Source organism: Panicum hallii, chromosome 1 (genome assembly GCF_002211085.1).
Source record: "Panicum hallii strain FIL2 chromosome 1, PHallii_v3.1, whole genome shotgun sequence".
Classification (NCBI taxonomy): domain Eukaryota; kingdom Viridiplantae; phylum Streptophyta; class Magnoliopsida; order Poales; family Poaceae; genus Panicum; species Panicum hallii.
The window spans coordinates 28,932,970-28,960,211 of NC_038042.1; the positions used below are offsets into that span (position 1 = coordinate 28,932,970).

The 27,242-nt window shown below is 47.2% G+C and overlaps 2 protein-coding genes across 8 annotated transcripts; both read right to left on the reverse strand.

Annotated features, from left to right (window-relative positions):
* Nucleotides 1–283: 283 nt before the first annotated feature.
* LOC112896703 (calcineurin B-like protein 3) lies at nt 284–18,825 on the reverse strand. Its single transcript, XM_025964805.1, has 7 exons — nt 18,705–18,825; nt 16,734–16,799; nt 16,370–16,477; nt 1,138–1,190; nt 972–1,052; nt 690–802; nt 284–344 (listed from the first exon to the last, which is right to left on the reverse strand). The coding sequence occupies exons 1-7, from the start codon at nt 18,823–18,825 to the stop codon at nt 284–286; spliced, it is 603 nt and encodes a 200-aa protein (XP_025820590.1).
* Nucleotides 18,826–19,237: 412 nt separating this feature from the next.
* LOC112879585 lies at nt 19,238–27,029 on the reverse strand. Of its 7 annotated transcripts, none has more exons than XM_025943951.1 (7): nt 26,778–27,029; nt 26,464–26,611; nt 22,717–25,889; nt 21,424–21,511; nt 20,968–21,026; nt 20,574–20,659; nt 19,238–19,701 (listed from the first exon to the last, which is right to left on the reverse strand). In XM_025943951.1, the coding sequence occupies exon 3, from the start codon at nt 25,813–25,815 to the stop codon at nt 22,807–22,809; it is 3,009 nt and encodes a 1,002-aa protein (XP_025799736.1). In that variant the 5' UTR covers nt 25,816–25,889; nt 26,464–26,611; nt 26,778–27,029; the 3' UTR covers nt 19,238–19,701; nt 20,574–20,659; nt 20,968–21,026; nt 21,424–21,511; nt 22,717–22,806. The 7 variants fall into 7 exon arrangements, with proteins under 7 accessions (XP_025799736.1, XP_025799728.1, XP_025799698.1 ...); XM_025943943.1 differs by having other exon boundaries at nt 19,361–19,701; nt 21,947–25,889; XM_025943913.1 differs by having other exon boundaries at nt 19,361–19,701; nt 21,424–21,842; nt 21,947–25,889.
* Between the last annotated feature and the right edge of the window lie 213 nt (nt 27,030–27,242).

A 27,242-nucleotide genomic window follows, 5' to 3' on the forward strand; every position in this document is an offset into this window, starting at 1 on the left:
TCTACATAGATTTTGAAACAGGTTTTTGTATGTACTTGGAGCCTTAGTTTTTAGAATACATAATTCACCCCCCTCTAGGGTGTCACGGTCCTTTCAACATGGTTTTGACATGTAGGTAATATAACTGTTGATGCAAAAATCGACCTCCTGACTTCTGATAATTACTTTTTGCAAAAATCTGGTGTCAACAATAATAAAAGAATGTAGATATAACGTGGTTGCTGCAATAATGCATGCATTCCCTCTTTAATGTTTTCCTATGTTTTCGTGGACCCATTACACATCATTCTGATTCCCTCACTTGTGAGTGGAAGATGAACTCGGGAAATGCCATGGTGATATCCGGCATATAATATGAATACTAGACTTAGCATACATCACTAGACATAACATAAACATATTTTTAGTACTATCGAGCACTTGATTATTCATAAAAATCTAGCAAAAAATTCATTTAAGTTACAATTACTTTAACGTTTAGGAGATTCACCTATTTTTTCATCAATGCTGCTAATTTTCCATCAATCACAAAAGAAGTAAACTACTTCCAAAAGAATGTATTTTTTTTCAGAAAAAAAAGAACCCCTTCACAATCACTACATGATATCAGTTGAGTTGAACTCTTTAACAACAAGTAGATATTCTTTCTTTTCTATTTGCTTAAAGTGGGAGTTATGAATTATCCTTACTTGAGGTATGTGAGTGTCATATTTTTCAGCAGAGAAGGATGTTCCATGACAAGACTGTGCCACTCCTTGAAATCAATCTTCCCATCTTTCTTTGTATCTGCTTCTTCAAAAGTCTGCCATGACAAAGTTATTTAATTTGATACACAGCACTCTCGCGTATTCGAGAAAAAAGTAGTTTAACACTTTAACTTGCACAATTGTTATTTGTAGTTTTAAAAGGCCTGGGTAAGTTATTTTTTATGGTTTTAACTTCTATCTGTGTGTTACATAGAAATTTAATACCTTGTCAATGATGATTTCAATAACCTCATTTGAAAGATTTACATTTGACTCGGCAAGGGTTGCCTCAATCATTTGCTTCAGCTGTAACCAAGCAAAGGTCCATCAGAATTGAAGTGTGATCAGGTAATGTAGTGATAACAATGTGGTTGGCCAATTTCATGATCACCTCTGGTCTTTCGATGAAGCCTTGGTTTTTTATATCATACGGTCTGAAAGCAACTACAAAAATAAAAGTGTGTAACCACTCCTTATTTTTAATATTTTAAGCATGGGGAGATATTATACTTATCACAATACAGAAAATCATGAACAACCATTGATACACTATGGAGCTTGCCTAATAATGTAAATCTCCATTTAATCAAACTATGATAAAGAATCAACAATGTTAGACCCGGGGCTACGGGACTGTGTACATAACATAGTTCAAACAGGGTTAGGAGATAAGTTTTGTCTTATCTCTTATTTATGTTGTTCTCTACTTGTATGAGAGTAGGACTAGTCGGTACAGAAGGAAACTACTCGAGTTGTACTCGGGTACGATTCCTTGGCTAGTATTGGACTAGGATTCATGAAACCCTGTCCTCCCGAATATATAGGGGGGGTAGGGATCCCTTCAAAACATAACATCTACACCCAAGGCAATACAAACCACCATACAGGACGTAGGGCATTACACACATTGCGGCCCGAACCTGTCTAAATCTTGTGTTCCTAGTACCTTTGAGTTCCTGATCTCGGCTTCTCCTCACCTAAACTTACCACCTCGGGTATACCCCTCGGTGGGCAGCCGGTCAAACACCGACAGCTGGCGTGCCAGATAGGGGAGCGCATCCAAGATCCACCGGCGAACTCGATGGCATCTTTCCAGTTCACCAGGTCAGTACCCTGTCAGGGCACGACATTTTTTTGGCTTGTGGGTCTGCGTCGCAGATGGCGCGGGCAGTTCTCGTCGATTCCTCGTCAACATGAAGCCGAAAATTCCCGTGGCGAGTTTTCCTAGCGACCTCGATAAGTTCGTCAATAATCTCGACGACTTGTCAATCCATGGATCCGCTATGAGGACCGAGGAGGAGTCTGCTTTCGGCGCGACTCCATCCAGCGCTGCAACAACCTTGCTTGGGTTGGACTAGTTCCAATCTGAGGTCTCGCGTAGCCGATCACGACTCGGTCTACGCAATTTGGCCACTGATCTTCAGGAGGCCAACATCTCCGAGTCCCTCTCCACATTGGAGAAGGACTTGGACTCTTTACTCCAACTCGGAAAGCCCGAAGCCACCACACGTCGAGGGGCTGCGGGTTGTTTTCGTGCCAATGGTCTGGTGACCACCTCCACTCCAGAGGGGCGTTTCGTGCATTGGAAGGGCATGAAACTTTCTGATCTACTTAAGGCCGAAGACCGGCTTGTGGCACACCTTGATCCCTTACCTTTTTAGGAGGGCAGGCCATTAGCCACCGTGGCAGAGGAGTCGACCGAGCTAGTTGACGCGAGCTCTGATGAGCTCATCTCACGCCAGGTGCTGATGGCGGAAGAAGGCGAGGATGATGGCGACTTGCCCATCGTCGACTTTGATGCGGTATCTGAAGATGAGGCCACAGCCAACGCCGGCGATGAAAACGACACCGATCGTGAGGCACGGAGGATCAGGAACAGAGCTCATGCAGCCCGCTGAAGGAAGGTCAATGAGCGCATGCGATCTATGCATCGCGAGCTTGATGCCGAATTCGCTGCCGTAAGCGAGCGGGGCTTCAGGACTCCGGTGGCCAACATCGCCAGGGTAACGGCTATACTCGAGCACAGTAATGATCCAAATGTGCATCAAGCACTTCGTTACGTACAGAGGGCTTGGATTTAGCTTGATCAACAAAACCCGGCGTCTACCGTTAGGGAGGAGCGCATGGGCGAAAGCCGGAGCCAAGCTCACAATCGAACGGCAGGCGGCCATCCTCGACCTCAGCGCAGCAACATCAACGACAACGCCCGCGGGAGTCAGGCCCCTGGTGGGAGGCAACAGCCACCTCCAGGGGGTAACCCGCGTCCGGCCAATCATCGGTCTCCTCCAGAAGACCTGCGCCAGCGAATCAATGAAGGACGCGATGCGGGGTCAGTAATCGATTCCAGGCGCAGAGAGCGCGAAGTAGCCGAGACAGAGGGTACTGACTGCAGCGACTGTTTTCCAGCTTTCTCCGCACGGTTTAGCAGTTACAAGTACCCTGAGGACTTCAAGCCGATCAGCATCACCAAGTATCATGGCAAGCAAGCTTCTCAGCAATGGCTACATTGCTACTCCACTGCCATTGAAGTCGCAGGGGGCTCCAACATCACCAAGGTCGTCTACTTCCCGATGGCTTTGGACCTTGCGCCGCTCACGTGGTTGGAGAGTCTCAGCAACAACTCAATCTACTCCTGGGAGCGGCTCAAGAAGGTCTTCATCGACAGCTTCTAGGGGGCGATCACTCGCGCAGGTACTCATCACGATCTTGCTCAATGTAAACAGGAACATAACGAGCTCCTACGATCCTATACACGCCGTTTCTTCGACGTTCGCGCTACTATTGCGAATATCTCGAAGGAAGACATCATCGACTGCTTCTACAATGGTATCACCGACCCAGCCATCTACAGAGACTTTGAGCGGAACAGATCGAAAACTGTTGCAGGGCTTCGTGATATGATGCACGACTGGTCCGAGCAGGAAGAAAAGATGCAGGAGCAGCTCCTGAGGCGCAATGATAGCAGCCTGAGGCATCCAAATGACAACCGTAACGACAAGAGCCAGCGGGACTACTTGGGTCCATCCCGAAAGCGCAAGCCAGATGATCTCGTCGTGGCTGTGGATCATCCCTCGCGAGGCAAGAAGACAACAACGCAGGAGGAGTTCGAAAAGCTCCTGCAGAAGAAATGTCCATGGCATCCAGGTGCCAATTATGCGGCAATTGATTGCTACCACCTCCGGAGGACATTTAGCAATTCCGATGGCGGAAAGAAGAACAAGCCAGTGGACAAAGAACCAGAAGACAACGACCAAGGGGACAAAACGCACAATGTGAAGTTCTAGGATGCTTCAAAGACCGTCAACGTCATCTTCGGGGGACATGGAGACTTCGGCTCCAGGCGGGACCAGAAACTGCTTCTCCAGGAGATCATGTCCGTCGAGCCGGCGGTACCACGACCACTCCGTTGGTCGAAGGTCCCCATCTCATTTTCCCGCGATGACCAGTGGACAAGCTTCTCAGAGCCCGATAAGTTCCCCCTGTCCTGGATCCAGTGGTGGCAGAAGTCAGGCTCACCAAGGTGCTCATCGACGGTGGGAGTGGTCTCAACCTTATCTTCGCCAGCACTTTGAGAAAGATTGGTCTGGACTTCACGGACATGCTGATTCCGAGCAAGTCTCTGTTCTACGGCATTGTCCCAGGTAATACGGCGCACCCACTTGGTATGGTGGTTCTTCCAGTCGCCTTCGGCACGAGGGAGAACTACCGCACCGAGTTCATTAAATTCGAAGTTGCTAACTTCGAATCTTCTTATCATGCCATACTGGGCCGACCGGCACTCGCCAAATTCATGGCAGTGCCGCATTATGTTTATTTGCTTCTCAAGATGACAGGACAAAGTGGAGTACTCAGTCTCCAAGGTGACTTGAAGAAGTCATATGATTGCAACAAGGAGGCGATCCAGTACGCTTTGACTACGTGTATGCCAGATGCTTCAGGGGAAGTACTCGCGGCCGCACAGTAGCTCTCCCAAGCTGGGCTGAGATTCCTTCAAGAAAGGACAGCAAGTCGAGCATCCAGTCAGCTGGCGACGTGGCCCTCAAGTCGATCCAGCTCCAAGAAGGTGACTCATCCAAGACCGCCATTATCGGTGCAGGCTTCGAAGAGAAATAGGAACTCGCGCTCGTCAGTTTCCTTCAGGCTAACCGAGCCATATTGGCGTGAAAACCAGCGGATATGCTAGGGGTGCCCAGGGAACTGATCGAGCATAGTTTGAATGTACACCCACAGGCTGTGCCCAAAAAGCAACGCCTTCGAAGATTTGCTCACGATAAGCGTGAGGCAATTAAACGGGAAATAGCTAAACTCCTCGCAGCTGGCTTCATTAAAGAAGTAATCCATCCAGAGTGGGTAGCTAATCCTGTCCTTGTAAGGAAAAATAATAATGAATGGAGAATGTGCGTTGATTACACCGATCTTAACAAGCATTGCCCAAAGGATCACTTCGGGCTACCGTGCATTGATCAAGTCGTCGACTCGACGGCGGGTTGTGTACTCCTCTACTTCCTTGATTGCTATTCAGGATATCACCAGATCGCGCTCAAGGAGGAAGATCAAATTAAAACCGCTTTCATCACCCCGTTTGGGATGTACGCTTACAAAACTATATCTTTCGGGTTGAAAAACGCAGGAGCAACCTATCAGCGTGCGATTCAGATGTGTTTTGCTGATCAGCTGCATTGGAACGTTGAAGCCTACGTGGATGACGTGGTCATTAAGACTAGGAAGCCCGATGACCTGATTGTAGACTTAGAAGAGATGTTCAGCAGCCTACGCAGGTTTCGGTGGAAGCTCAACCCAACTAAATGCATTTTCGGAGTACCATCAGGGAAATTGCTCGGGTTCATCGTCAGCAACCGGGGAATTGAAGCCAACCCTGTAAAGATTTCGACCATCACTGATATGAGGGCTCCGACCACAATCAAAGATGTGCATAAGCTAACAGGATGTATGGCATCCTTGAATAGGTTCATCTCCCGGCTCGGGGAGAGAGGACTGCCCTTCTTCAAGCTCCTAAAACGCCAAGACAAGTTCCAGTGGATGGAGTAGGCCGAGCGAGCCTTTCAAGATCTGAAATATCACCTTCGGTCTCCTCCGGTCCTTACAGCACCATTGTCGGGAGAAGATCTACTACTCTACATTGCGGCGACAACTCATGTTGTCAACAGCGCCATTGTAGTCGAGCGCAGCGAGAAAGGCCATGCGTTTGGAGTGCAAAGGCCCATGTACTTCGTCAGCAAGGTACTCTCCGAATCAAGGGTACGATACCCGGTAGTTAAGAAACTCTTATATGCAATTCTGATTACATCGAGAAAGTTGCGCCATTACTTCGACGAGTTCAAGATCACTATGATTACGGATTTTCCGTTGGCAGATATTCTCCATAATCAAGATGCCACGGGGCGTATATCAAAGTGGGCAGTGGAACTGGGGGCTTTATCAATCGATTTCAAGCTATGCACTACAATCAAGTCTCAAGCTCTAGTCGATTTTATGGCTGAGTGGATAGAGAATCAAATTCCAACTCCAGTCGACAAGCCAGATCACTAGACCATGTACTTCGATGGATCTCTCAAGCTCGACGGCGGTGGCGCTGGAGTCCTATTTATTTCTCCAAGAGGCGAACAACTGAAGTATGTCCTCCAGATCCTTTGGGAGGTATCCAATAATGAAGCCGAGTATGAAGCATTGCTTCACGGGCTACGTTTGGCGATATCACTAGGCATCAAGCGACTACTTGTATATGGCGATTCACTTCTTGTCGTTCAGCAAGTCAACAAAGAGTGGGACTGCAACAAGGAGACGATGGACGCTTATGTACAAGAAGTGCGCAAGCTGGAAAATAAATTTTCCGGCCTGGAGATTTATCATGTGGTACGGGCGCATAATGTTGGCGCAGATATACTGTCCAAGCTAGGATCCACCCGCGCATAGGTTCCAGCAGGAGTTTTCGTTCAGGAGCTGAAACAGCCAGCCATCCTCAGGTAACCACTGATGCTAGCCTTCATCAGCTTGATCGGGAGGTTATGACGCTTGGAGAGGACTGGAGAGAGGCTTATATCGACTTCATCCGGGATCAAAGACTACCAGCGGGGATGGACGCAAGAAGCGCAGAGGCAGCTCGTGTCATGCGCATAAGCAAAGGTTTCGTCCTAGTCGACAGTAAGCTCTACCGGCGTGGCGCACTGTAACACCCAAAGGTAAAATATCGAGATTTATAATGAATTTAATTGGGCTCCAGTAATTCTTTTCTAAGGATTTATTTTGCCTAGCTGGCATTTATTTATAATTTAATTCACAAAGAATTAAAATTTATTTCTAGGTTCAACATGTTTGTGCATTCATGCTGGTGCATAAGTTTTATTTGGTTGGGCGCATAGGAGTTGAATTCAAATTTGAGTTGAATTCAAATAGTTTTGAGTTGGTGCGGGAAAAGAAAAGGAAGGAAACGGAAAAGTAGGTCAGTCTTTTCTTCTTTTCACTCAGTCATTCCTTATATTCTCAGTCATTCCTTATATCCTTAGTCATTCCTTATATCCTCAGTTATTCCTTATATTCTCAGTCATTCCTTATATTCTCAGTCATTCCTTATATTCTCAGCCATTTCCCCAGCTCGACCCCACCTGTCGGCCCCTCCTTCCTTCTTCCTCTACCGGCCGCGCAACGGCCCCCGAAACTTCCGGCGAGCTCTCTCGCTTCGGGCCCGCACGCCAATGTGGGCCGCTGCCCTACAAGAAGGTTCCGCGCCCTAGAACCCTAAACCTAGCCGCAGCAGCACCTCTGGAGACCCGCAGCGCCGCCGCCTCCTTCTTCCCTCCGCCGCGCAGACACCTCGTCCTCACCGCCGACCGGCCGTTCCGCTGCACCCCGGACCACCACAACCCCCGGGTTCGCTCCCTCTCGCCATCCCGAAGCTCCGCGAGCCCAGCATCGAAGCCCTACGCCTCGGCATCTACCGAATTTCCCGAAGGAACCTTCGACGGTGAGCCGCTCCGCCGTCGGAATTCCTCATCGTCGTTGCATCCTGATCCGTCTTAACCCCCTGGTTACCTCCGCAGGGAGTTCCCCGACCGATCCGCGCGTCCAAGGGACTTCGAGCCCCTCTGCAGCAGCCTTCCCCACGAGCGCCGCCGTTTCCGCCGCTCGGACCTCGTCGCCGACCATCTTCCGCTGCCTCTCCGGCCCGTTCAGGCCCTCGGTGAGCATCAGCACGTTCCCTTCTCCCTCTTACGCTAGCAATCATGAACCGTAGGCCGCACCCGAAGTCGCGACGCCGTCGCCGGCATGCGCCGCTGTGCAGACCCGCCGTCCCCGCGAGCCCAACCAGATCGGACCGTCCGAACCCCGCTATTCAAATCGGACCGTCCGACCGGAATGCGTCCGAACCGTTCGATTTAGATCCAACCGCCCAGATTAGAAGCTGCGTACCCCCCCTTCAGCCGTGGCAGTTTTGTTAAAAAGCCCCTGCCCTTTTGAGGAATTAACCCGCCGTCCATCTCTAGTTCAAAAGTTTTCGCAGACAGGTCCTTTCCTTCCATTTTAACCCCTGAGCTTCCTGGAATTAGTGCCCGCAGTCCATGCCTTGCGTTTTCATGTGTTAGCCCCTGCGTCTAGCCTTTAATCATGTTTAAGCCCCTGGTTTTTGCGCAGAAACCCCTGGAAGTTCTGTTTTTCTCGCAGATAGGTCCCTGAATCTTGTTTTAGCCCTAGATTTCGCGTCTTAGCTCCGTTTTAGGTGTTCTTTATGTTCACGCGATCGTTGTAACGCGTAGAATAGTTCTAGCATAGTTTTGTATGCGGTTTTGATGAAATGTTGTACTGTTTCTTATCCTTTGTCTTTGTATGCATGTATGTGTATGTGTTGGACCATGTTTTGGCGTTGCGATCGTGAGTAGACGCTGAGCCTTTGGACCAGTACCAGGAGCCACCATCTTCTGAAGCTTTTGAGCAGCAGCAGGAGAACTTTGAGGAAGGCAAGTATAACATGAACATCCTATCACTTTTAAATACAATTCATACTGCATTTTAATATTGTACGCCTATAAGGATTTCCTAGCCACTTTTATCCGGTATATTATACCCTGGGTTGCATTTTGGTTAGTTGTGCTAGGTTGCTGCGCTATAACAAACTTGGTCCTTTTTAATTAAATTTGATTAATGGTCTTATGCAACTTAATCCTGAGCGTGGCCCTCTGTGCTGTGTGCTTGAGTGGCTCACGTCTCCGTAAAAGATGTTTTGTTAGAAACTTGGTTTAGGGGGCCAGCACGGTGCTTAGTGCTTGGTTGGCCACTCTCCGTAAGGACCGGTTCATAGAGCGACAACCTGGGACAACCGCGCAACCACAAGACTGGAATGGGACGGTCTTGACTTACTAATCAGGTCGTGTTGGTTCGGAAGTAACTTACCTGCGTGGGCAAGAGGGGTGGTAAGCTTCAATGGTCCCTGCTCCTCCGGCTTGGTCTGTGCTGTGTGTCTTGTACCCCCGGAGGTGGGCCCCATCGTTGTTGATCCAGAATCCTTAGCGGTTACACCTTACCAACGTGATCCTTTGTAACAGTCTCGTAGTGTGCTTGCTAGCCATCTCACCTAAGGAAGTGTGATGAACAACTAGCGTAGCCCACGACTTGGGGGTAAAGTTGTGCAACCTCTCGAGAGTGTAAAATTGATATATCAGCTGTGCTCACAGTCATGAGCGGCCCAGATCCTCCTTTTGATTAGTGGGGTTATCAACCTTTGATTAGGGAGATTTTCCCGGGTGGTTTTGGTTTGGTTGGTTTCTCAGTAGTTCTTAATTAATATTGATTAATTTCTTATGCAATATGGGTTTATGGTAATTCATCCACTTATAGTAAATAGTTTTAATAAAATTTGCCAAGGCTAAAAGCTACTGCAGTTGAGTCAGCTAACCCTAGAGCCTCATACTCGTGTTATACTTGTTGAGTACAAGTTGTGTACTCACACTTGCCTCTTCCTCTCTTCTGTTCTCTTTGGGATATCTTCGACTGCTGCCCAGTACCAGGCGACGTGGAGGACTACTTCAGCGGACTCGACGATTTCAAGGCGTTGTCTCCCAGTTGACGTCCCTGTGGCGTCCTACTCTTCATATATTTATTTTACGCTTCCGTATTCCTTGAACTGATTCTTGATTCAGTTGTAATAAAGATATTCATTTTATAATTTATACGCTTTTATTCGTGACATGTGTTGTGATATCTTGATAATCTGTTGTATATATGCGTGACTTGATCCTGGCGCATATATGATTGCTCGATTTATGTTCTTATAAATCGGGTGTGACACGCACGATCAGGTGTGCTCATGAAGTGCGTCACGAGAGAAGACGGCTAAGACATACTGCGGGAGATACATGAGGGCATTTGTGGCAACCACGCAGCTTCAAGAACGCTAGTGGGGAAAGCATACCGAGCTGGTTTCTAGTGGCCCACCGCAGTGTCCGATGCTGAGGACCTCGTGCGGAGATGCCAAAACTGCCAATTATTTGGCAAGCAATCTCACGTCCCAGCTCACAGTCTCATCACCATACCGCCATCATGGCCGTTCTCTTGCAGGAGCCTTGATATAATTGGGCCCTTCACAACGGCGCTAGGCGGTTTCACCCATGTATTGGTGGCTATCGACAAGTTTACCAAGTGGATCGAGTACAAGCCGATAGCCAAGCTCATAGCAGATCGAGTCGTTGATTTCATCTCCGATATCTTGCATCTCTTCGGCTTCCCAAACACCATCATCACAGACCTGGGATCAAATTTCACGGCCAACCAGTTCTGGGAGTTCTGTGAAAATGCGTGCATCGAGGTCAAATATGTCTCTGTTGCACACCCAAGAGCCAATGGTCAAGTCGAGAGGGCGAACGGCATGATAATCGAGGGCCTCAAGAAAAGACTCTATGATGAAAATAGCAAGAAAGGAGGAAAGTGGATACACGAGTTGCCACATGTCGTCTGGGGGCTCAGGACTCAGCCGTCCAAAGCCACAGGACAAACACCTTTCTTCCTTGTCTACGGCTCCGAAGCTATCTTACCGGCTGACATCATGTGGAAATCCCCAAGGGTTGAAATATACAATGAAGGTGAGGCGAATGAAGCAAGGCGGTTAGAGCTCGACTCTGTTGAGGAGGATCGCTGCACCGCTCTTGTTCAGTCAGCTCGATACCTGCAGGGGATCCGGCGATATCACGATTACAACATGAGGGAACGGTCATTCAGTATAGGTGATTTGGTCCTACGCCACATCCAAGATGAGTCCGGCTTACACAAGCTCAACTCGAGGTGGGAAGGACCGTTCGTCGTCAAGCAGGTTACAAGATCGGGGTTGTATCGACTACAATACACCGAGGGTCAAGACGTCCTAAATTCTTGGAACGTTCAGCACCTGCGCAAGTTCTATCCATGAGAATACATGCGGGGATAGCTGTTCTCTGGGCGCCTAGGCGGTCTTTTTCTTTAGAATCAATTTGGAGGCTACGTGTCACAAAATTCAGAATGTAAATTTTTTCTGATAACATACGGAGGCTGTAGCCACGTTCATGTTTTATATGAATCAACCTCTCGCCATGAGTTTTGACGGAGGCTACGACCATGTTCATGTTTTATATGAATCGACATCTCGCCATGAGTTTTGACAGAGGCTACGGCCACATCCATGTTTTATACGAATTGACTTCTCGCCACGGGCTTTGATGCTCGTTTGCGACGATGATCGCGTTTTTCCCAACAAGTTAGATCCGTTCGATCGGATTATATCTAACTTGTTGGACGGGCTCACATGAGGAGCTATTTCAACTACGCCCAGAGTCGTTGCACTCAGGGTAGTTTCAACCTCTTGCCATAAGCACGGCAGTCACGCGACGATGCTCGCGTTCTTTCCTAACTGATTAGACCAGCTCGATTGGGTTATATCTAACTTGTTGGACGGGCTCACATGAGGAGCTATTTCAACTATGCCCAAAGTCGTTGCACTCGGGGTAGTTTTGACCTCTTGCCATAAGCACGGCAGTCACGCGACGATGCTCGCGTTCTTTCCTAACTGGTTAGACTGCTCGATCGGGTTATATATAACTCGTTGGACGGGTTCCTATTCGGAGCTACTTCGACTACTTCCAGGGTCACTGCACCCGGGGTAGTAACTCCTACTTAGCCTTTGAACTTGGATGACAATTCAGAAGTCATAAGGCACATACAGGTGGAGACATCAAAGACAAATATATACAAAGAGAAGAGTACTTGTTTTTATGACATCTCAATCCTGTAGTACACTTTTTACTATCTTCTCTGCTACAGGTTGGGCTTCTTGGAGGTACTCGTTGAATTGCTCTTCAGAGCACTCTGCAGCCACACCCTTCGCGAACGCCTCTAGTCGAGCCTCCGGCCAAAAGGATTTGACAAAGCTAAGAGCGTGGCTGACACACGCGATGGGGGCTTTAGTGAGGAAATTGAGGACCTTCTGCGGCGCTCCGAGAAGTCGCTCCAGCAAGGACCACTCATCTGCTTCACCGCCTTCTTGTGAATCCACCATGTCCACAAGCTTCTGGGCGGCTCCCTTGAGGTCCTCCAGCTCCTTTTGCTGCTGCTCCTTCTCTTCATCCAGCGTCTTGATCTGCTGAAGATAGTCGGCGAACTGTTGTTCAGTATCGGCGATTACCTTCTGTAGCCTCTCGACGTCATCTGTATGATGATATATCATATTCTTCACGTCAGTAAGCATCTCTTCTTTATATGTTAAGATTTTCCTAAGCTCTGCGGTGAAGATATTTTCAGAATTCAAGATAAATTGTTAAGTGAAAGTACTCGAGGGAAGAAAGGGCTTGCCTTGGTGCGCCTTCTTCTGTTCTTTGAGTTGTTCCTGGAGCTTGGAGTTGGCCTTCTCAAGATTGCAGAGGTCGTTCTTGAGGAGCCATGTTTCTCGCATCCGCTCCAGCTTCAGATTATCGAGCTCTCGCTGGAGATATATGTTTTTCGTCAATTCCTCTGATATGTGTTTATCCTTTGCGTTAAGTTCCTGGAGGCCACTCACGACTGCTTTCAGCTTTTCGGACTTTCGCTGTGAGAGTTTGGCCACATCCTGCATAAGGGGAAGGATTAAGACAAGCAACTCGACAAAGTATAACGGCAGAGGAGTAATCATGCCTTACCACGGTATATTGGTACATCTCTTTGAAGATCTTCTGGAAGTATCGCATGTTGCTGATGGTCAAGAGTGGATCATCCACTAGATCTGTGGTAATGATGTTCTGGTATCCACTCCCGGGCACCAGCAGATCTTCAGAATTCCTTGAGGTACCCGTCGCGTTGTCAGTCAGTGGTTGCGGGGTACTTGCAAGTCAAGACACATTCAGTACGTGAAGTTTGTGGTCTAAGCAGTTAGCCAGGGGAGGTCAGACATTTACTTGTGCCATCTGCAGGAGCGACATCAGTAGCCTTGACTTGTTCTTCACCACCGGCGTTGGCTTCGAGTTGCTGGGGCTCGGGGGGTGATAGGTCGGGCAGTGTTGTGTCCTCCTCAGGGGCTGGCTCCTCGGGTGCGAGCTCCTCTAGGGCTGGTGGCTCGGGGGCTGGAGTAGCTGCGGTAGGCTTTGGCTTGTACCTCATGTCGATTATAAACCTAATGAAGCAGAATCAGTTATATTATTACACAAGTCGAAAAGAACAGGATGTTCATTATGCAAAAAGGATCTACACTTACACTGAAGACTTCTTCATGACAGCTTTCTTTATTCTCAGGGCCCGTGGTTTTTTAACCACGGTACTCGTTGCCGGCGGCGGGGTCACACCAGCTGGTTGCAAGGTTCCCGCCACGGCAATGGTTACCATCCTTTCTGAAGTACTCGATGGGTCCGTCCTAGCAGTTTCTGCGGCATCATCTGCTGGAACATCATCCCTAGCAAAATCGGTCCTGGTCACCTTTTGGCGCTTGGGGTCGGGTGGAGAAGCCGAGGGACTGCAAAACAGACAATGTAAGCATGCAACAACTTTGCTATTTGACAACTCTACAGGACAGCAACTTCATACCTGGGGGGTTCGACTACATGCGCTTTGCATTTGCGCACTATCCGATGACCCCGAGGGACCACTGGCAACGCTTCGACCAACTCCACGGATGATCCAGGGGAGTTGTTCTTCGCTTTCCCTTCGGCTTCCTTTTCCGCCAGGGGGCTCCCGCTTTCAGTGGTCTCGCTGTCGGGCAGAGCCTCGGCCGCTTGAGCCCTTTTCGCTTCGGCTGCGGCGCTGGGGAGAAGGTGGTCCGGTCGGGGGATGTCGGGTTGTGGTGGATAGCTCCGGTACAACTCTGTGTGTCCCTGCAGAAGATTTTCAGTTAGCAGTGGCAGAACAGCAGAGCTTGTTCTAAAAAAGTAGTCGAATATTTACAGGTTTTGGAGGAGTTTGCATAGAAAACAACTGCGGGACGTAGGGAACTGCGTTCACGTCTAGCAGCACTCGCTTGACCCGGATGAGCACGGCATCGTCAGTCAATTCCTCTGCGCACATCCGAGAGGGATCTTCAACGCCTATGTACTCGAAGCCTAGTGTGTGGCGTTGTTGGATTGGCTGGATCCGGCGTTTGAAGAAAGAAAACATCACAGACGCTCCGATCACTCCTATTTCTTTATGAGCTGCTATGATGGCAAGCAACTCGTCGACTTGGTCCAGGTCTCCTCTGGAGAGTTCGGTGTTCCATTCCGGCCTAATGACAGGGGGTTTTCCGGATTTTTCAGGTAGCTGGGGGGCATGGTTCCCGATGTAGAACCAATGGTTTTTCCATCCTGAAATATTGGAGGGGAACTTGTAGGAAATGTACCTATCGCCGGCTTGTTGTCTAAACTGGATGCCGGCGCCCCCTACGATGGATGGATTTTTGGCAGTGGGTTGCGGCTTTACTCGGAAAAGGAAGCGGAAACGATCCCAGTGGGGTTCAATTCCAAGGAAAGCTTCGCAAAAATGGATGAAGATGGCTATGTGGCAAATTGAATTCAGGTTGAGGTGATGGAGCTCAAGCCCGTAGAAATAAAGAAGGCCTCGGAAGAAAGAGCAAGAGGGGAGGGCCAAACCCCGTTCGGAAAAATGGTAAAATGTGACGATTTCGTCTACATTTTCCATGGGAAGAGGTTCGCGAAAAGAGGGGCGTCAGATGACAAGACTTTTTTTCTTGAAGCAAACCCTTGGAAACAAGTTTTATGAGATCATTGTTGGAGCACTTACTGTGAGTCCATTCCCCAGACGGCGGCTGCGACTCCTTCTTTTTCCCATCCTTCTCGTTGGATCTTTTGGGCGCCATTTCTATATCTGCTCGCCACAAGTTGCTCGGGGGCTGCGGAGAAAGGGGCGGAGAGATTTGGCTAGATTGGGGCTTTTTTTCAAGGGGGTGAAGGCAGAGTGTGGCTCTGATTGGGGGATTCGGAAATTTCTTAGCAGATTGCATATTGGAAGCACGGATTTTACCTGGCGTTACCGCGGGGTTAAATAACCAGCGGCCGGGTACAGGATTACTGTTTCGAAGTTGAAGAGTCGTTTTAGGGAATATTCCGAAGTTGAGGGGTCGTTTGATGGATTTTTTTAGATAAAATATTTGATTAATCATTTCTTCAGGGTTAATTGTGCCGAAAAAAGGGATTTTTCGAATTCCATATCTAACATTCATCCTCTGCACCATCACACTAATTATTTATCACGGGAACATTTTTGTACTGTATGCCATGACCTTTGGATCCTTATTTCCAAACCTGAGAGATTTGGATTCAAGGCTCGGGGGCTGCGGGATACGTGGCATCGACTATTTATTTTTTCAAATTTATTTGAAAAGTAAGTAAGGAAGATTCAAAATATGACCCTCAATCTGATTCTCCAATTCAACCTAAAGCTCGGGGGCTACTCCATATGGAGTGCGATTTTTCAATCGCACACCATACCAAATTCGGAGCATGAGCACCTCATAACTTCGATGCAGCTAAGAAAGTACTCGAAGAAGAACTTCAAGACGGAGTTTTAAAAGAAGCCGAAGACTATTTCAAAAGTACTCGAGAAGCCTGCAGTACTCAGCTACGAAGAGCTCGGGGGCTTGTCAGATGCGGGGCTACGGGACTGTGTACATAATGTAGTTCAAACAGGGTTAGGAGATAAGGTTTATTTTATCTCTTATTTATGTTGTTCTCTACTCGTATGAGAGTAGGACTAGTCGGTACAGAAGGAAACTACTCGAGTTGTACTCGGGTACGATTCCTTGGCTAGTATTGGACTAGGATTCATGTAACCCTATCCTCCCGGATATATAAGAGGGGCAGGGACCCCTTCAAAATATAACATCTACACCCAAGGCAATACAAACCACCATACAGGACGAAGGGCATTACGCACATTGCAGCCCGAACCTGTCTAAATCTTGTGTTCCTAGCACCTTCGAATTCCTGATATCGGCATCTCCTCACCTAAACTTACCACCTCGGGTATACCCCTCGGTGGGCAGCCGGTAAAACACCGACAAATAAGGCAATAATGAAGTTTTAGCATAGTTATTGCAAATGTTTAATTAATATTTGAAAATAATGAATAATAGAGAGCAATCTAGCTACATGGTATGGATGAAGACAACCATAGTAAGATTGACTTACAGTTGATCTTATCATCAATAGGGGTGTCAGGATGGAAGACCGAAAGAGCACGTGCAAATTCCTCAAATTCAAGTCCCTTAGTCTCATTTGAGTCAAACAAATCAAATAACAAAAAAAAAGTATAAAAATATAAGCAAATAAAAAAAGTGTGCATGTTTTATTCATTCCTTTACCCATAACTACAAACGATGCCATTTCTAGATGTCTAAGCATGGTTTTGGGAGTAAAATAAATTAATTTTCTCTGTACCAATACCAAATTTAGCAACTTCATCCTTAACTAGCATGCCGAGGGCCGTGCTTGAGGGCAACGTGAAAAATGAGGATGAAATAAAAACATCAGCCTCATGTGAGCATGTAACGTACCTGGTCAACAAAAATAGTGTGTTGTTTGCTGGCATGGTACCAAAGACTTTGAGATTGAACTCTTCCTGCAAACAAAAGGATACAACCATGAAAAAGATATAACATCGATGGATGGACACAACATGTAAGTTTCCTCGAAATTGAAGCACAAAAGAGCCAATAAAGAGAACTGATGTTGGGCCTTGCTCGCTCGTCCAATTCTAGTAATAGTCTCGATGCAGGTGTTTATCATTTCCAAGGATCGAAATGCGTACATGAATACGGAATCCATGCAAATATACCGGTATGTTGCACTATGTTGAACAATTAGGTGCACTAATCTTAGCAAATTCTTATTTTGGAGTAAAAGTTCACTCCGTTAATTAGCACTTCTGAAGCAGTATAGCAACTTGCAACATTCCCTAAGTCCATATAGTGAAGTACTCTCTCTTCCAAAATGTAGACCTAAGTCAAACTTTTCTAAATTTTGCATATAAAATAACAAATAAATGCATTATGAAGATATATTTCATGATGTATTTAATGAAACTAATTTGATGTTGTTGCTGTTGTTGGTATTTTCCAATAAACATGGTAAAAAATAGAGAATTTTTAAATTGGCCAAAACTAAAATGTCTTATAGAGTATTCAACAACGTTCATGTTATTCTGTATATACCACCCCCTCCCTTCCAAATTGTAAGCCGTTTTGGTAAATCTAGATATATAGTTTTTCTATATATCAAGACGTAGTGTATGTCTAGGTGCATAGTAAAAGCTACCTATCTAGAAAAACTAAAATAATCTATAATTTAATTAGAAAGGAGGAAGTATATCTTAGTTTTGGAAACCCAAAAGCTACACCGAGAGGGCTCTCAATATAATTTAGAATATATCAAGAGCCCTCTTGTTACTCCTATGATCATAAGAGGGTAGTAACTTCACCAAGAAGAAAGTAATAAAGGGAGGAAGAAAAAAGTTCAGGCAATGGACGGTGCTCTGGCGACGTTAGGCTTTGAGGTTCTTGTATGCTCCCAGATCTAGAGGGAGCTCTGGGGAGGCGTTCGGCTCGGTGGTGAGGTGAGGTGGCGATGACGCCGCCGACCGGGGTGGTGGAGGACATCCGGTGGCGGCATTCGTTGAAGATAAAGATACGGAGGGGAGGGATAGAGTGGGAGGAGGGCAGTCCTCGCTAGCATCGGCGGATGGAGGCCATATGGCTTGAAGAAAGGGGAAGCGCAAGGGGAGGAGAGGGAGAGGTGGGAGGAGGGTGGTCCTTGCCAGCATCGGAGGCGACATGGGCGAACGAAGCGTGCAATCGGGTTTTTCTCACCCCCCCCCCCCACCCCCACGTGATGAGCGGATAAGGGCGGGCAGGGGCCTCTCTTAGGTGCAGCCTTGACTACAGCATTGCAGGCATGCAGGCGTCAAAATGGAGCTTAAAACTAATCAAACTTCATATCACAGCTCAGACCGGACCATGAAATTTCAGATCAATATGTCAGAATTTGTCAGAATTCAGACGAGAGCATCAGATTGGACCTCAAGAGCAATGAAATTCAGATCAGAGCTGAACTTCAAGTGTTTGCGTGTAGGCGGTTTATACCGTCGCTTGTGTCGTACGTGTACACCTTTATTCTTTATAGGTGAGAACGTCATTGGCAGGATTCATGGGCCCTGTTTTGTTTCAGCTTTTCTGAGAATTGATTGTCTGAGAAGCTGGATTTGCTACGAATTTACTATCTGGAGAATCCATTGGCTGGCTGGATAAGGTGGGCGTTTGGCAACCTGATTATTTGTATTAGATTGTAATGATCTGTATGCCCTTGATTATTTCCTGCCGCCCCGCCCCGCCTCCTCCCTCCAGACGCGTCGGCGCCATGCAGCACGGACTCCTCCCTCCAGCCAAGTCGTCCCGCCGCCTCGCGCCACCTCCCATCCACTCGCCGTGCAGCACCGCCGCCTCCCTCCAGCCGCGCCGCCCGGCCTCACCCCAGCCGCGCCGCCCGCCCTCCTCCCCACGCCGTGCAGCCCACCCTCCTCCGGCCTGCCGTGCCGCCCGTCGCGCCTCCCCGCTACGCCCGCCGTGCGAGTCCGCCATGAGGTCCTCCATCCTCAGGCGGCACGGGATCTGTGGTGCGACCGAAGAGGAAGATAGCAGACTGGGGGGTGGCGCTGACGAGCTCGCAAGAGGAAGGGAACGGGAGGGAGGAGAGGGTATCGGTGGAAGCGGAGGAGGATTTTTCGTACCGCAGGGGCAAGTCGCGTTTTGACGGAAGGCAAGCTGCGGTGGGGGACGGGGCGTCGCGACGCGGCCATCGCGGGGCGTTCGGCGGGATTTTCCACGGTCCGCTGCCGCACCGCGACCACACCGCCGTCCCAAACGGGGCCATGAATTGCTACGGCACCGATGAAACTGGATTTGTGTTGAATTAGCTCTTAATACTCTGTCAAACTAGAGAGATTTTCCAGAAAAGGAAAAGAGAAAAAAAATGTAAGCTCGAACAGAAGATGGAGCAACGAGGTTATCAGGAGAAGCTCCAGCCATACCCTTTCATTCACGCGCTCTTCACCATCTGATCATCTAACACGAAATACGAAGCAAACCATGCAGATATGGGGAGTAAAACAAAGCAAAGACGTGCGGATTAGGGTCTAATGATTAACTGAGCCCCAGCCCCCAAAACAGAGACTAGAAATAACAGTCACACACCATGAGACCGTCAGCGCCATGCAACATCAGAGGGAGCTCCAAACCCGCCCAATTCTGCTTTTCTTCTGTTGAATGCGTAGTGCCATGAACTGAAAGTGGAACAGACGGATGATCACCAGAGATCAAAATCCTGGCTCCTGGATGGTGTCCGAAGCATCAGGTATCAGATGGCATGCCACTCTTCGTGCTGATTGCCCTTCAAATCCAAGGTGCCCCCTCTTAACATTACAACGGAAAGCTCAATCTTCTGCAGTATACATTCCTCGTGTATTTGACCTGCACGTTATCAGCGATCCAAGGTCAGACTTTCCACTGTATCTACCTGATGCATTTCCAATGCAATGGCTTTGTGGTTCTTATTGCTAAGCCAATCTTGCCAGCCACCAATTTTCACAATTTCAGCAATATCAAAACAGAAAATAAGTGCAAAATTGACCCGATTCCATTGCAGAAACTATAGTTCCGGTTTAACAACATTATTTTTACCAAGTTCCCTGACTTTTATAAGTTTGCAACATCCTTTTCTTTTTCCCTCGATTACACAGAACTACACGTCATTGTATCAGGATTATGAAAAGGTTTTATTACAACACACCCACGCACGCCTTGCTTTCAAAACAATACACCTGTGCCACACTGGCTTAAAGACCACCTTTCTAAACAAAGCAGACACACGATCAGATTTACCATAGAAAGTATTAAGCCTTTGCTCTGCTTCCCTTATTATGTCAGAAGCAAAGCCATTCAATACCTGGTTCGGGACCAAGAGCTAGGACACATATAAGAAATGGAACAGTGTAAAATGAAATTTAAAGAATATTATTAACACAGTCATCACTCTGGTTGTAGTATTATCCAGATAATCCGAAACATGAGTATAGTTCAAAACTTATAATGCACTAGCATTGTTGCTTCTATTTTTCCACGGGAGCACTTAAAACAATTTGCTCTGTTGCCTAGCTATCTTAAAGTTTTACCTTGGCTAAAGATTTCATGACATATGGCATAACATCAAAGTTTCTAGCACTGCTTAAATGATTTTGTAGAGTTAGCCAAAAGACAATGAGAGAAGTGATACAGATCATTATATTGTGTACAAGTTATGCATAGGAGAGTGACCAGCAATTGGTCAACAGAATTGAGACGACCTTGATGCATGCAGCGTAAATGTCAGAAATGATACATATAAAGTCACAGCGCCAACAGCAAGCATGCCATCTTGGGCCTCTATAACCTGTCAAAGGACTATAATTCAGTGTTCTGCGAGCCGCAATTATAACATCTATACAATATAGACAGTGAATATACAAAAGAAGGATACAGCCATATTACACAGTTCCAACCCACATTTCGCAGCTGGTACGATATGCAAGTCAATAATAAAATATTCAAGAATTCATCAACTGCACATTATATGACAGATGATTGATAAGAAACAGCTAGAGTTTCATCAAATAACTTCACAAAACTTCAACTTGCAAGAAGTATGGCAAATTCATAATACCATATAATTCATTAATGTCAAGAATATACAAAATTCACCTTGATCAGGTGATCTAGGAATGCTTACTTCAAAACTTGAGGCAGCATGGTTTGACAATCTGTCCATTGATTGAAAGAGCGCTGTTTCAATATCAACAATTCATTGAAAAAATATATTTCTTTAAAAATACAAATAAAAATTACATGCGAATTCCTAAAGTGAATACAGCTACAGTATTTAAAATTTACACGTCATTGAATCTATTTATTGATTTATTCTACAAATACGACAGCAACCAAACATGCAACTCATAAATATGCCAGATATTCTACTAGCAAATAGATTGTAAAGTTGTATTTTCATCATCTATCAATATCATGACTGCAAGGTAAGCTGATTACGAACATAATTAGGTTTAATAACTTGTCGCATTCATCTTTCATGATAAGTGTATGATAAAAGGAAAAAGAAAAAGGAAGGCACATTCTGCCTTAGGTTACATGCCTGCAACAAACCTGATGCTGCATCCGGATCCAGAATTTGGTAATTTCTATAAATTTCTGTAGAACATATTTGAATCCGTCATTAATGGTTTCAGCATCCCTGCATGATTAAGATTACAAAACATGTCCAGATATAACAAGAGTCCCAACTCCCAGCTCAATGAAGTAGAACTAAGTATTAATAACTGCCACATTTATACTTATCCATATTCAGGCAGGGTCACTGCCCACTGGAGACAGAAGTTGGAATATACAAATGTGCGCTCAGATATGGTTGGAAAACCTCTTGCAAATTAATGACAGAAGGTTGATGACAAAGTCAGCAATCAATGCACAGGAAGTTGTAGCACTGAGATGAGTACAAAACTATATGAACTATGGAGATTGAAGAGTACACAAGGGGCGACTAGTTGCATTAGTGCCAGTGCATCCTATGAAAAAAAATAGTATATGATTTGTTAAAATAAAAAACTGTAATAATAATTGAACAACATCATATTGACATCATGTGGTTCAGATCTAATGCTAAGTTTACCATAGCTGTTGAAGCAATGTGTGGAGGTACAAAGGTATCCTTTGACTTGCACAACAATCAATGGTATCCTCTGATCATGGCACATCCCCAGTATTCAAATATAAGAGCCAAGGGCCAACTGACAAATATGTCGAGTTTCAGTAGTAGGTTATACACAATGACACGAAGATAAGTCGACACGAGAGACCCAAGAGTCGAACCATCTGCCAGGTCCTGGAAAATCAGTCCCAAAAATCTACATCCCTAAGCTGAAGGTCACAACAATCATGACAATTGTTGATAAATAGTTGTTTTTCATCACTGACATTAATACCAAAAGCAATGTACCACATCCAGCAAGTTCATTACAAAGGAATGTGCAAGTTGATAACAGCATGGTGCAAGTTCAGGACTCCACACTATTCTAAAGCAAATGTTAGCTGCACGTGATGTAACTCTGCAACTGCATAGCCATAAAAGCAATGTCCAGCTCTTCGACCAGCAACACATTAAATGCAAACAGTTCATGTATGAACTCTACTGGCCTCGACGATTACTTCATTAGAGTGATAATGTGCAGAACTGTAGCTTTGTGCAATATTATGATACCTTATCATCCAGGGATGCAAACCTACAATAATAGCTCACTACTTTTTGTGTGCATGCAATTGCAATAGTCTAGAAACACAAAATACAGTAGTTTACTCCAATGCTAGCATATTTATGAAGCAAGGAAAAAAATGCTGGAAAACAACAAAAGGAGTTGTAAAGAATACTGAAGAAAAATTTACTTTGTTATTTCAAGATCTGGTGCATTTTGTACGGCATTCATGAAAAGCCACACTGAAAAGAATATATTGTGAACTCCTAAACTATATGAATCAACTAAGCTGAACAGTTGTAAGAAGCCTTGTGAGTTTACTAAGGGTTTCTCGAGCAGAAACAGTGTCAGGATGGTGCTCGCCACAGATAGAAGTGCGGATAAATATTGCCTTTCTTATCAGGTCATCTCCAATGTCATATTGTCCACCTCGGAGCATCAACTTGGCCCTTGTTTCCAATACAGAAGCTTTCAGAAGAGCCAGCTCCTGCCAAAGATAAGTGTACTGGGTTTCCGACTGAGCTTGCCTGAAGCAGGAGAATGATGTTTCTCTCCATTTGCCAGCATGAGCAAGCATGGACTCAGCTGCTCTCTCTAACGCATCAGTGCACAGGCGCAGCAGCTCCAGTGCTGCGTTACAACGGGAGTATGTTATAAATGTGTGTATAGCAAGTGGCACGACAATCTGTTTCACAAAGAACATCAGTTCAGATGGCCTCAATTCTACCAGCAGTGGATCAGAACCAAATCCAAAAACCATGAAGCAGGAAGCCCACAGGTGCTCAGAAGAATGTTTGATTGAGCCTTGGAGGTACACTGATTGGACCACAGCCTGAGCTGTTCGTGTGCCTCCTCGCTGTCGAGCATATAGCCTGATCAGATCATGAAACTGTACATGTTCAGGCTTTGAGCTGCATCTCGCAATTCCAAATCTCATTAACATTGCAGCTGCTTCAGCTTCAGATCTCTTCATCCTAGAAGTTGCAAGGCCACAAGTTAGTGTCCGCCACAACTTCTTCCACCTTGGACCCCTCCGGTGCTTCTTTGGGACTTTATGTGCAGCCAGAGCCAACATGTGAACTGGAATCGCAGAGGGTGCAAACCAACCACTCACTTGAACCATCCGAGTTGCCAGACTCCTAGGACCATCTGCATGGTCAAATATCGATAAGCACACATCCAGCAGCCGTACAAGAATTTCATGATTTTTCAAGCTGAGAACTTCTCTCTCGTTCCACGAGAAATTTCTTATGAGTGATGTCCGATTCAATGAGTCAAGTAGCCTAGTCGGAGTGATTGGGAGCTCCGAGAGTATAGCTCCAACAATACTTAGGCCAAGAGGAAGTCTTCCAAGCTTTTCCTCAATGGTTTTGAGAGCATCAATTTCCACCAGTGGATAGTCTTTGACACCTCCCTTCATTAAAGCCATTGCCTCAGCACCAGATAAATAAGAAAGCTTCATTGGCTCCAAATTCATCATGCGTGGAAGACGTGTTGTTATAATGAAGTGAGTCTCCCCACCAAAGTGGGGCAGAAGGTCCATTATTACTCTCTTATCCCACCAGTCCTTCTCACTCTCCAAATTATCAATTATGACTAAGAATGGTATGTCGCACATCAATTCTTGCCGGATTTTGGCAATGGCTTCCTCTTCCTGCTCTTCAAAGCATCGGTCACTTCCCTTTTCATGCATGTGACTATCCACGCTTAAATCTACTTCCAGAAAAGTTCGCAGAGCCAAATAGTTCTGTTGAATATATCTGTTTTCCCCTCTGACCCATAAAACCATCTTATATCTCTGGAAGAATCTATACGCATACTCCAAAACCAACTCTGTCTTGCCAATTCCAGGCTCCCCTGATATGCAAGCAATACCCTTTCCATAAAGTATCTTCCTAGATCTTCTCTTCCTTCCATGCCTTACTCCATTCTTCACTCTCAATGGACGCCCATGTAGTGATGGACTACCCAGTCTCTGCATCTCAATGTCTTTCTCAGTCTCCTTCCACAAAACTGGCTCCTTACCTTTGCTGTCATCGGTATTTACTTGCTCATGATTGTTAGCAGACCGCCTAACCGCGAGGCCTTTTCTTCTCTGCTTTGTCTTGAGCTCAAAATATTCTCTCTCTCCATCTCCCGTGACGTCACCAAACAAAATGAGCTCCAATTCTGAGAGTTCTTTTTTCCTGCCGACAAAATCGCCGTTACGGGGGAAAGGAAATTCCTCCTTCTCCATCCTCCCTTTCCATCTGTTCACCCTATCAACCACACTTCTCCTTCCTAATTTTGTGGCCAAAAGAATAACTGCTTGCAGTATGCAATCTCTCCAGTTGCCATCATTCGCTTCTAATTGCACATCTACCACCCGAGAAAGAGAATCAACTGATTCCATCCACTCATGTTCCATCCCACCATACAACATCCACAGCTCACCACCATGTTTCTCCCACAGTTCTCCTCTCTTCTCGATGATATCCCTGGCAAGGCAATCGGCTGCATCCAAGTCGAAAAATATAGGGATGAGATTTTTCTTGCCAAAGAAGTTCCTGAGCTCCTCAATGGTATAAGGGTTGCCAAATGACTTCTTTGTGAGAATAACAACTCCATATGTGGAAGCATTCATTATCCTCTCAACAGCATCGTGGCTGTGAGAATTCCGGCATCTAGACCTGTCAGAAACAAAGCAGCTGATTCCATGGATCTCTAGTTCTGCACGAAGCCAGTTTGTGAACCTCAGCAGCGAAGCCTTGCGGCCATGAAATCCAATGTACACATCATAACTCCGAAGCCTACTGACAGAGGCAGCTGATGTTGTCGGTTGGGACGATGAAGATTTCCGATACATTGCCCCCAGCCTCTTCTGCTTCTCTTTCCGTGCCGAATGACCACCATTGCTGGTTGCTGATGAACTACCTTGACATGGGCCATTGAAAGTGGAAATGAAGCTGGGATTGTTGTAGACAATTGCTGGAGTGCCAAAGTTGCTTGAAGTGCAAAGGCTGATAGGAGGAGATGCATCTGATGGCAAGACCCCGACGTTGGCTGAAGGTAGCTGCTCCGGCTGTAAGAAGGAGTCACCAGAGAGTATGTCACTGATTTTCAACGCAATGCCATTCGCGGAGCACTTGTTCTCAGGACCAGCATGCTCAGGGGCACGAGCAGACAGCGAGCGTGGTGTGAAGAAGGGGGACTGGTTCGCTGAAACAAATGCCGAGGACGAGGAAGAGAGGTTCCTTGATGCTGCCGAGACCAAAGCCTCGGCATCGGAGGTTTCATGCTGAAGCTTCATGAAACCATTTTCAGCACTGTCCCGCCCTCAGACTAGCTTGGAGTCCAGCTCATCCCTCCCATGGCAATGGTTATCTGCAGAAGTTAAAGAAATAATCCACTTAGTGATCTGAACGTACAGGACAAACTGACAATACATTGGAGTGCTGGCAATCAACATGATGTGTAAGCAGTACAGAAGAAACGCCAAGCACTTGAGTGATCTTTGAGATGAGGAAACAGACAAACAAGTACTAGCAGCAACAATGACTCAAACAGGAGCAAGAGAGACTCAAATAAAGAGAGAGAGAGAGAGAGAGAGAGAGAGAGAGAGAGAGAGACAAGGTGTAAGCTTAGCGGCGCATTAAATCGGTGATCCAGAGAAAGCAGCCAATCAATGGCTCAATCAGTAGCACGTACAGTAGTAGCCGACCAAGTACCGCGAGACAAATAAAACCACTCCAGAAGGAAAGCGAGGAGGAGGAGGGGGAAAATGTACAAAAAGGCGGCGATGCCTCAGTGTGCGCGTGCTCCGCTGTGTCGGCAATCAATGCGCGGCGCGGGCACGATAACAGCGGCGTCACTGGGTGAAGGTAACCACGGGGATGGGGGTAGGTAATTAGACGATGATGCTGCCGAAGGTAGAAAAGCACCTCCGAGTACGACGAACCTGGAGGGGCCGGAGCGGCGGCGGCGGCGGGCTCGGAGCGCGGCCGCGCCTTCATCTGGCGGGCGGGAAGTGCAGTCCGGCGGACCTCCGGCGTCGTCGGCTCGCGGCTTCGACCTTGAGGCGGCGCTGAGGATGGAGCAGGGATCACCTAATAATCGGATCGAACAACAGACGGAGGATGGATTTGGATTAGCAGGGGCGGCGAACAAAACAGCCGAATACAGAGCGAGCGAGCGAGGGGGAGAGAGAGTGTGAGATTCGGATCTGGATGGCAAACGTACCAACCGAATCTCGGGGGGAGCGGGAGGACTCACCGGCGACACGAGTCCCCGCCCTCCGCGCGGATCTCGGCTGGAAGAGTACGCTCCGCCCCGCTCCGCTGGACGTGGGGAGGCGGCCGCCGCTTTCGCTGCTGGTGGAGGCCGGAGGGAGGATCCAGCGGGGGGGAGCACGCGGGAGAGCGCGCGGGCGGCGGGGAGGCAGCGGAAAGGTGAGGCGAGGGAGTGAAGCGAACGGGGGTGGGATTAGTGGGGGGAAGCACCGAAGCAGAGAGGCTAATCGCCGGGGGTGGGGTGGATTAGGATTAGATTAGAGTGGCAGTAGTAGTCTAGTAGAGTGGTGCGTTCCATGCCATGCCGCGTTCCCATGTGTGGACGCGGGGTGAGCGCTGGCTGCCAGTGCCAGGCCGGATGGCTCGCGGATGGGGCAGGAGCGAGGCCGACACGGCGCCCGCCCGACAGCGGAGCCAGGCGGAAGCTGACCCAGGCGGCCAGGCCCGA

Excerpts from the sequence above, each read along its gene's own strand:
- LOC112896703 (XM_025964805.1), bottom strand. The coding sequence starts at position 18,825 with ATGGAGGACCTCATGGCGGACTCGCACGGCGGGCGTAGCGGGGAGGCG. Across the intron at positions 16,800-18,704 it reads GGGCGGGCGGCGCGGCTGGG|GAAGAGTTCAATCTCAAAGT; the intron begins GTGAGGCCGGGC and ends TTTTGTTTGCAG. Across the intron at positions 16,478-16,733 it reads CACTATTTTTGTTGACCAGG|TATTTGATTTGTTTGACTCA; the intron begins TACGTTACATGC and ends CTTTTTTTTTGT.
- LOC112879585 (XM_025943951.1), bottom strand. The coding sequence starts at position 25,815 with ATGAAGCTTCAGCATGAAACCTCCGATGCCGAGGCTTTGGTCTCGGCA.